The 9,779-nt window shown below is 40.1% G+C and overlaps 1 protein-coding gene across 1 annotated transcript in view; it reads right to left on the bottom strand.

The window, feature by feature from the left end:
* Positions 1-860: 860 nt before the first annotated feature.
* Positions 861-9,779, bottom strand: part of unc5db (unc-5 netrin receptor Db) — a 759,038-nt gene continuing 750,119 nt past the window's right edge. The window contains exon 17 of the mRNA XM_028803567.2: positions 861-5,797. Coding sequence (XP_028659400.1) covers positions 5,620-5,797 — 178 coding nt within the window. The 3' untranslated portion in view covers positions 861-5,619. The remainder of the gene's footprint in view (positions 5,798-9,779) is intronic.

Below are 9,779 nucleotides of genomic sequence, written 5' to 3'. Positions count from 1 at the left end.
CCTGGTGCCAGACTTTTTTGATCACCTCTGGTACAATGCCAGCTCTTCACAGAGAAGTGTAAATGAGAACAGCAACATGGAGATCTTCATAATAGATTCAGTGATATCCAACACACGTGAATTAGAAATGTCAAGCTCTGCTGGGGTGAATGAACTCTTCTCTTTAAAATATGTCTTAAGTTCTCCTAAATGTCCCCGTTGTGTGAATTGCACATCATTAGGTAACAAAGAGGCACCCATTTTTAAAATGGACAAAACCGGTGCTGATGTGTGGGAAAAATGAAGACAAACAAAACAAACCCCGTGGTTCTATGAAGACAAACGTGTATTATCCTTCCTCTTGTTCCGACCTTTCTTCTGCTGAGAGCCTTAAAAGAATCACTAAAGATTTTGAGAACTCTTTCAAATGCTGACTGCTTTGTCAGAAAGTGATGTGACACACATTTTGTGGTGACTCTTGTCCAAATGTTGAGCATGTAATTGGAAACAGAAATGTTTTTTTCATGTGCGAGCGGTGCTCCAGAATTAATTCCACCGCACTGACGTGCCCATTCCACTTGATTTTGTGACACTTCATGTTGAGCTTTTGTAAATAGGTACATGTTAATTACTGTTTCTGAAAGTAAATTTTCTTACCTACAGCACACCATCTTCATTTCAGACTCATTTCATCAGCTTTGTTCCTGGTGTTTACTCTTATGGAACCTAAAATTGCCTGTTCTGGTATCATCCCATAACCTTTATATTCAGATTACCAGTAAATCCAGATGATGTGAATGAGGAGAAAATCTCAAAAGCGTGTATTTCGATTGGCTCTATCAATCAGACAGAAACAACACAAAACGCAGGTCTCCACTCAATTCAATTAAAATATGTTTCAACTGTACATTTATTTAATTTATTTCAAAAGGCTGCAGTCATATACATTGGCAATCTCTACTGTACATGTAACATCCATTCTGTTCATAATTATACATACATTATAACTCACAGCTGCCTGGCATGACCAAACAAAGAGGTTCAGCGCTAAAAAAAAAAGTAAAGCTGGGTGCAGCCTCTGGTACGACTTTGTCGTCTTTAGTTTTGTTTTTTTTTCTTTTCATTTTATTTTTCTCTCTCTTAATTTGATACAACCCAGTCTTAAGCTGTACAACATTCATAATTTACAGTAGTTATACAAGGCACAAGAAGTGGGATTACAAGCCATGACCGGACTTCGTGACAAACACCTTTGCAGCATTCTAGAAATTCAATACCATCAAGTGAAGGAAAAAGGCGGGATGGCAAGGAGGAACAAAGTGGAAAAGGGAACGGTGAGCAGGTGGACCAGAAGCACTGTTACACACAGATACAGGTACAGAATGGAAGGCGAGGGGCCCCCAGCCTGGAGGCACAGCAGTTTGTCAGGTGTGAGCTAGTGTTAGCACGAGTCGTAGTTTTGAGAGTTGTGAACTGTTAACTTCATTCGCTGGCCCTTATAGATGGACCTGCAGTCAAAAATAATACTAGCCACAGTGTAAAAAAAGAAAATCCTAAACTGAAACTATATTTGTGCTGAACAGATGACCCTGGGAAACTTTAGCCCAGTGAAAACTAAACAGAAAAAATGTGACAGAAATAAAGGTCACCTCATAAAATGGGCCAAAGAATGGACCCAGCAGCCTGCAAACTGGCTTAACTTGAATAAAAACAGAGGACCTCACTTAGTCCTGCCTCTTCTACAGCATTCACTTTTTAAGATCAAACTATGAGTGGCACAGTGGCAGGTGCTAAGGTGTTCTTTTGGCACATTCTTCTCCTATCCCAATGGGCTGTCACCTGCTGTTTTGTCCATTCATCCATTTTCTAATTTTTTTTTAAATCTAATTCAGACTGTGCCATCTATCCTGGCAGCCAAACCCAGATGGTGTGCCAGGTTTGCAGGACGCACTCATGCACAGCCATACTCACATATTTCAATGTAATTCTAGTGATGTTATGTGAAAATTCAGGTTAAGATTTACTTTCACTTAATATTTTAACTCTTTATTCCATTGTCAAGATGGTTTTAAATTTTGACTTGGCAAAATCTGCGTCTGGTTTGAATATCATCCTGTGTTTTCTCTGGATACTTCAGTTTCTATGTTTACATTCAAGCTTGAGCCCTAATCAGAAAGGCAGACCTCTGAAATTTTAGTCCTCTCTGAATTGCTCGTGTCAGAAACTTTTTACAGACTTCATCACATCTCAGTAAAGATTACGGAGCCGTTTATGTCCATAAAAAGTCTGTAAAAAACCACCCTAGGTAAAAACAGTAGTGTGCCAATTGAAATGTCTGTAAAATTTCTGTCATTTGAGTGATTGAACGGGAGTAAAATTAAAGAGGTCCGATGATAATAATTACTTTACGCCACCTCTTGGTGTAAAACAAATCCTGTCCAAATAGGGCTATATTGTCAGGGGAAAATATTAAATTGAAATTTCTACATGCATGGATCAATAACAGTAGATACCAGTGACTGACAATGTATACAAACACACATGGACAGACACACATACACACTCCATTACTCACTCATGCCGGGCCAGTTTAGAATTCCCATCCAATGTAACACACAGAAATTTGGGGATGTGACAGCAAAGCTGGAGCTTCCAGAAGGAAACCAGTAAAGACACTGGAGCTGTGAGCCAGCTGTGCTAACTACTGGGACACCTGCCACCACCTGAAGAATTATTTAGGATGACTGGTAAAAATAATTTGGCTCAACAAGAATAAATGTGGGGGATATCTGTGATGGGTGGCCATTTTCTTTCATTTAGTTCTATCAGCATAGACCTCATCCTGAACAACCCCATAGGTGGAATAGGCAGGTTTGGAAAATGAAAGAGTTGACAGTTGACTCCTCAAAATACATTAATGCCACTAGGCCCATGACATCCACGTTCCGGCCCAGTTTTCACCCACCTTCATAATGATGTACACTATGGTCCAAAGAATGAGTGTGGGTCCAGCAAAGGAGCTCCATGCCACCCAGGGCTGGTTCCTGCCTTATGCCTGGCGCTGTTAGAATAAGTTCAGATGCAATTGCTGAGCGCTTTGAGTAGTGAGAAAAGCGCTATATAAATGCAAAGAATTATTATTATTATCCTCAAATGCTTAAAATGAAAAAAGCAGGTTGAGCAAATGAGGTGGATGGACATTAATCAGTCCACTCCTTTCCTAATATATACTTAAGGACCCTATTTTATTTTACATTTTTTTGCTATATAATTACTCCATTCTTTGCATTCTTAATGCATTGCTAGATTCCTTTTGTTTATGAACTACTGTTCTTAAATACAGTGTACAGATCTGTGAAAGTGCTCATTACATAAAATTGCTAGATAATGTAAGTACTATTAGATTCACTAAAGATGCAGCTCAGGGTGTTGGGCGATGAGGGGTGGTGGGATAGGCGGGTGGCATTCATTACGGGACATATACTGTTAATGATTGCAATCAGTTGAAATGTTCATTAGATGCTTGGTGCATATGACATGATTGTTGTACACAATCAAATAGAATACACCATCAAAATAAATCAAAGAGCTGTAAGAAATGCCATTATTACTGCTTTTATACTTTTATATGATTACATTTGTAGCCTTCCCAAATTTTGGTTTCTGAAAAGTCAAATACTGGATAAGACTTACAATATAACACAAATGCTTTTGTGTTCCCGGCCTGAATAGCCTCCAGAGAGTTTTTGGAGACTATAAGTCTACCCCAAGGCTATAGATTAGAAGAGCCATATCACCTTTCTAAGGAAGTATTGTGTCCTGGGGGGGTAGGAGAAGTGGGGGATAAGATGTTCTGTCTGCATTGGATTTGGAGGTCAGCATCTCTTTAAAGTGAAGCAAAGAATGTGAAATCTTTGGTGTGAAAACAGCTGCAAAAAACTCTTTTGGGATCCTCTCAGGTATTTCCAAAGCTGGGCCGAAATGGCCAATGCACCAGGTACTAAAGAAAGGACACGTTTCATTTTCTTCCTTCTATATTATTACAGTAGCTTCTTGAACTGTGGTGTATTCTCTTGTAAAAGCTTGGGTCAAAAGACAAATGGAATGAAAGCATGTCCGCACTGAGAATCAGTGGGGGAAAAAAATATTAGTAAGATGAGTATTCACGAGCATGAACACACACAGCGCGCCTGAACCGAATGCAAGGTGTCCTTGCTATGATGCTGACATGACTGGGGAACTTGCATGCATCCCAACTCCTAGTTCCTACCCGTTCGCACGGCCACACTCCAGATACTCCTACTTCAAAACACTTTGTGAGCAGCAGACGCCAAGGGCTAAACAGTTGGTGACCCCATCTGCCTGGATGCCAGACTGCAGTCACACTCTATCTTCAGATTTTAACCATTTTACCACCTCCTAGAACACATATGAGGCTAATGCTCAAGTAACTAACGCTGCTGACAATCAATTAACAACTGTTGCTTTCTAGTTATCAATAAATTAGTAACACTGGAATTTCTTTTTTTTTCAGTTGAATCTTTTTTTAGTCTTTTTAGGCCCACACATTTTCAAAATGAAATGTAAGTCTCTTTATGGTTCTTTGAAATGAGGCGCCATTAAAAATATTCTGTCTCATATGCTCCACAGAGGAGGGACACTACTCCTTAGGCATTACCTCTGCATCTGCCAGAATTAGCATATTGTAATAAAAACCCAGAAACCGTAGAAGTGAAATTACTGAAGAGGAAAGAAAAAGTAGATGGAGGTGCAAGAGCAAAGAAAGGCCCTGGGGTGGCTGGGGGGACTGACCTAACAAATGACCTGAAGGGAATAGAAAACTTTTTGTTGAATAAGAAAAGTAATATAGTGAGTGGACAGTGCTGGCCATCCCCAACCTCTTTGTTTCCCCTTTACATAAATGCAACAAATTTAATCTCTCAGAAACAGTCCAATATTATTCTTTAATCTTAATTTGTCATTTTCAGTCATTTGCTCCTGGCAGGAGATGTAACACCTGAAATCTTGGTTGTTGTCTGTAAATGTCACCGATAAAGATTTTCAAATTCCAAGGGTGTGGAGCTTAAAGGGTAGATTAGTATCTGACAGGCCATTCTACAAGGCCATATGAATCGACGTCCTTAACTGGCAGCAAAATAGCATTAAAGGAACACTTGTCTTGGTGACTGCGACATTAAACACAGGAAATACCTGTTCATACTAATACTTAAAATATGACTGAAGCTTAGTAGAAGGAAGTAGCTGTCCCTTATAAGAAAGAAAAAAAAATGAAAACAAAAGATGTGAAGCCAGTAAAAGAAAAGCTTTCCCGAGTACTGAGGCCTCAACTTTGGACCCCAGAGACAGGAGCTGAAATGAGAAAACATTGTTAGTCCTTTCTCTGTCTCACGGAGTGCCACAGTCAGTCTGTCCGGTAGCTAGGATCCTGCCAGACTGCCCTGGCCACATACCAGCCAGCTGCCACCACTTCCATTTTCCACCTTGAACCTCTGAAGTGTTGTTTCTTTCCCTCTCTTCGTCTACTGCAGCTAGACCTGGATGTAGCAGAAGTTTACAGACAGCAAATCTCTGCTTGTTCGTCCTCATTTTGTTCTTCTTTCCATCATGGGTGGAAACACCTTAGCTGCAATCTTCTGTCAGATCTTCAGTGCTGTTGGGGCTTTTGGCATGGATTTTTCCAATCTCTTCCAGTGCACTTGCCAATGAGTCCAGATCACCGTTGTCCTGATGGCGTGCCTCCCATAAGTTCAGGATGACAGCTGATGGGCTCTTCTGTTTGGCAAAATATGATAGGTTTCTAAAAGAGAATGAATGACAAAACAGTTTCAGTTCAATGAGGATTAAGAATCAGCTGCCCACTAGTAATGCCTGCAGGTAGCAGTTCACAAGATGCTCCATCACCTTCCTCAAAAAGGACCTTATCAGCTTTTCACCAACACAGTGTATCACACAAGAATTGATGGATGATGGACAAATGTACGGTAGAATGGCTTTCAACACTTCTAACAGAATTGTACATGTCCTTACCCACTGCTGAAGTACTCCTCTTCCACACTCCAGGAAGCACTTTAATATAGTCTGTGTGGATAATGGATCAATGACCACTGTCTGAATGTCCAATCCTACTGCAACCAGCCATGACATGTTTTAGACGGACTTTTGGATAAATTTGTAGTTAGGGTCTATCAAATGATGTTGTTTATACAGCAAGTGTCCACTTTATTAGGTACACCCATTTATTAGATTCGAAATGTCTGCTTCTCCAATCAGCAAATGATGTGGCTGCAATTCAGTGTATATAGCATTTAGACATGGTTTCAGTTATTGTTTGATCAAACATTAGAATGATCTAAGTGACTCTGACTAGCGTCATTGTTGATAGCATATGTGATGGCTTCAAGATCTGAGGAACACCAGTCCTCCTGGGATTTTCACATGCTACAGTCTTCTAGAACGGTGTAATAAACAGAAACATCCAGTAAGTGGAAGACCTTCAAATGAAAACATAAATGCAAAAAAGAATTTCACTTTAGTCTGTACATATGTCAATAATGACCCTGTATAGCTATAAATCTTGTTAGTGACAGAAATCGGAGAAGAAGGCGAGACTTGTTCATGCTAAAAGAAATGCCACAAATACTTAAATAACCATTCTCTTCAAAAGTGGTATACAGAAGGGCATCTCTGAAAACACAATGCATTGGATCTTGAAGTGGATCAGCTATAGCAGAAGAAGATTGCAATGGGTTCCACCCCTGTCAGTTAATAACAGATTACTGTAGGTACATAATCAACAATTATGGATGAGTGAAGACAGAAGAAATGTTGTATGGTTGGAAACATTTTGACTTCTGCTGCAACATAACGATGTCAAGATCAGAAATTGGATTAAACATAATGAATGCATGGATCCATGTTACTTTGTATAAGCAGTTCAGGCTGATGGTGGTAGTGTAGTTTTGAGGGGATTGCTTTCTTGGGCATACATTAAGCCTCATAATACCAGTTGAGTGTCACTGAAATGACATGTCCATCATTTTTTGACCACTGCCTGGATACTTCCAGCACATAATATGCCATGTCAGAGAGACCACATCATCTAAAGCTGGTCTTGTCAACATGACACTGACTTCAGTTTTTCCACATCTTTATCCAATAAAGCACCTTTGGGATGAGGTGGAACAGAAGGTTCATAGCATGAATGTGTGACCAGCCCCATATTGAATCCATACCTCAAAGAATTCAAGCTGTTCCAGAGGGAAAGGGGGGTCCTACTCAGTTTGACATAAGTATACCTAATAAAGTAGACAAATAGATTGTATTTAGGTAGAAGAGGTTGGAGTTGGTCAGATCTAGCATAACAACAGGTCAGCAATCAGAAACAAAAGTAAGGATCCATTAAGTCAAAGTAAAGTAGACCTCAACAGAGACTAAATTTGCATTAATCCATCCATTTCACTAAATCTGCTTATTCTAATTCAAGGCTATGTGGAGCTGGAACCTGTTCAGGAGGCACTGGACAACGTACAAGAATAATCTCCGAACAGGGTGCCAGTGCTCACTCACTCATACATGGCCATCCAGGACTGATCCCCTCCTTGAAACCAATGAAACTGGGATAGGCACTCCTGAACTAGATAAGCAAATTAGAAAATGGATAGATGGATGGATGAACAGAAAACAATACATTAAAAGCATATTTGTATGAATTATGACCTGTCTGACCCCCATTCTAACTCTCTTTGTGCTATGTCATGTATTCTCTTCTAGCTTACTGGGTTACTTCCCAATGGCATTAAAAACAGTCAGGGATATTGATAATATTGCAGTCCACATATACAAAGTGTAATTGAGGTTGAGCACATCAGTTTTCCCAGGTCAAGTTGGGATTTATCCAATGGAAGATCAGGGTGCTTTGGTTTGCTTTGATGTGGATGTCAATAAGAACTAAAACATTGGATGGAGTTCACATGTGTCTCCACTGTGGGGCACTGCTTCCTTAGAAACAAAGTCAAAAGAGCCGATTTTTACGCTGCAGCCTTTTTCATGTGGCCAAATGTTTCATTTGCTTGCTGGTAAAGAAAGTCTTAAATGTAGCTTGCACAGTGTGCATTGAAATATCTGAATCACAAGGTGTGCATCTTTTTCCTCAAAACACACCTGCAAAACCTCTCAGGCACACTTAGCAAATGGCAGGTTTTTCTTAAAGGTGTCAGTCATCCTCATGGCACTGTTGTCTGGCTATGTTGTTGGATTATTTCTGGAATTCTCTCAAACATTTTTTGAGTCTTTTCACTCAAAGAGACTGTGATTCTTACCTGTGATGTATTAATGTAATCCTTATTAATATTAAAAGTGCATGTGGCTCAGAAGAGCAGCTGCCAAACTAAGAAGTACATGCTGGACAACTTCACCACAGAATGATCTTTGTCACAGGTAAAGTAATGAGAGCCATTAGTCAGAAATATAAAGATTATATGCTAAATGAGCTGTCTAGTGTGTTTCTACTTTTTATTTTGCCTTGCAAAATTGAGATATCTGTTTTAAACCATGCTGGACTGGTGGGGCACACTTTCTTGACAGTTTTGTGATTTTATTCCACATAGTATTTAGACATGTGAATAGGTTCATCACTGACTCTAAATTGTTCCGGGATATGACACCACATGTAATGTGTGTGCTAAAGGTGAACAGCTACTTTTTTTTTAAAGAACTAAACGTTGATTCTCAATCTTAATCTGCCATGCTGGTTTGAATGAAATTTGGCTAGGAGCTAGAATTAAAATAATGTTACAGTTGATGGGAGGACCTCTTATAGTCCAGACATCTATGTGCACCCTGTAGAATGCCCCTGGCATGTATTCTTTCCTGGCTGCATCTGACAAGCAATTTGTAAAATGGGGAAATCAAAATAAAAAAACGAGAAGCACTGAAACACATGGTATTAAACTGCAGAGGAACCTGCAAAACAGCCCCCTCCCTAGCTATTTGCCTTTCAATGAACGCTTTTTGCTCGTATCCATATAGAGATCAGACACAACATTAAAGCCACTGCCTGGGTACATTGAGTAACATTGATTTTCTTGTTACAATGACACCTCTCAAGGGGTGGGATATACTAGACAGTAAGTGAACAGTCAGTTCTTGAAGGTGATCAGTTGGAAGCAGGAACAACAGACAAGTGTAAGGATCTGAGTGACTTTGACAAGGACCAAATTGTCTTGTGGGGTATTCTTGGAAAGCAGTAGTTAGTACCTACAAAATGTGGTCCAAGTAAGGACAACTGGTGAACCAGTGACAGGCTCATTGGTGCTCAAAGCTCATTTGTTCCGTGTGGGGAGTGAAGGCTAGCCTGCTTGGTACGATCCCACAAAAAAACAGCTGTAGCACAAATTGCTGAAAAATGTAATGCTGGCCATGAGAGAAAGGTATCAGAACACACAGGGCATTGCAGCTCACTAGGTATGGGGCTGTGTAGCTGCAGACCGATCAGAGTGCTAATGCTGACCACCTACCTACCTACCTACCTACCTACAATGGTCATATGAGTGTCAGAACTGGACCATGGAGCAATGGAAGAAGGTGACCTGGTCTGATGAATCATGTTTTCTTTTAGATTGCGTGGGCTGCCAAGTGTGTGTACTTTGTTTACATAGGGAAGAGATGGAAGGAGGATGCACTATGGGAGGAAGACAAGCTGGTGGTTCTTTGGGCAATGTTCTGTGGGGTTCTGGCATTCATGTGGATGTTACTTTGACATGTACCACCTACCTAAAGAT

The sequence above is a fragment of the Erpetoichthys calabaricus genome, chromosome 1, assembly GCF_900747795.2.
Source record: "Erpetoichthys calabaricus chromosome 1, fErpCal1.3, whole genome shotgun sequence".
Classification (NCBI taxonomy): Eukaryota; Metazoa; Chordata; class Cladistia; order Polypteriformes; family Polypteridae; genus Erpetoichthys; species Erpetoichthys calabaricus.
The sequence above is the reverse complement of the archived record's forward strand: the minus strand, read 5'-3'. Positions and strand labels throughout refer to the sequence as shown.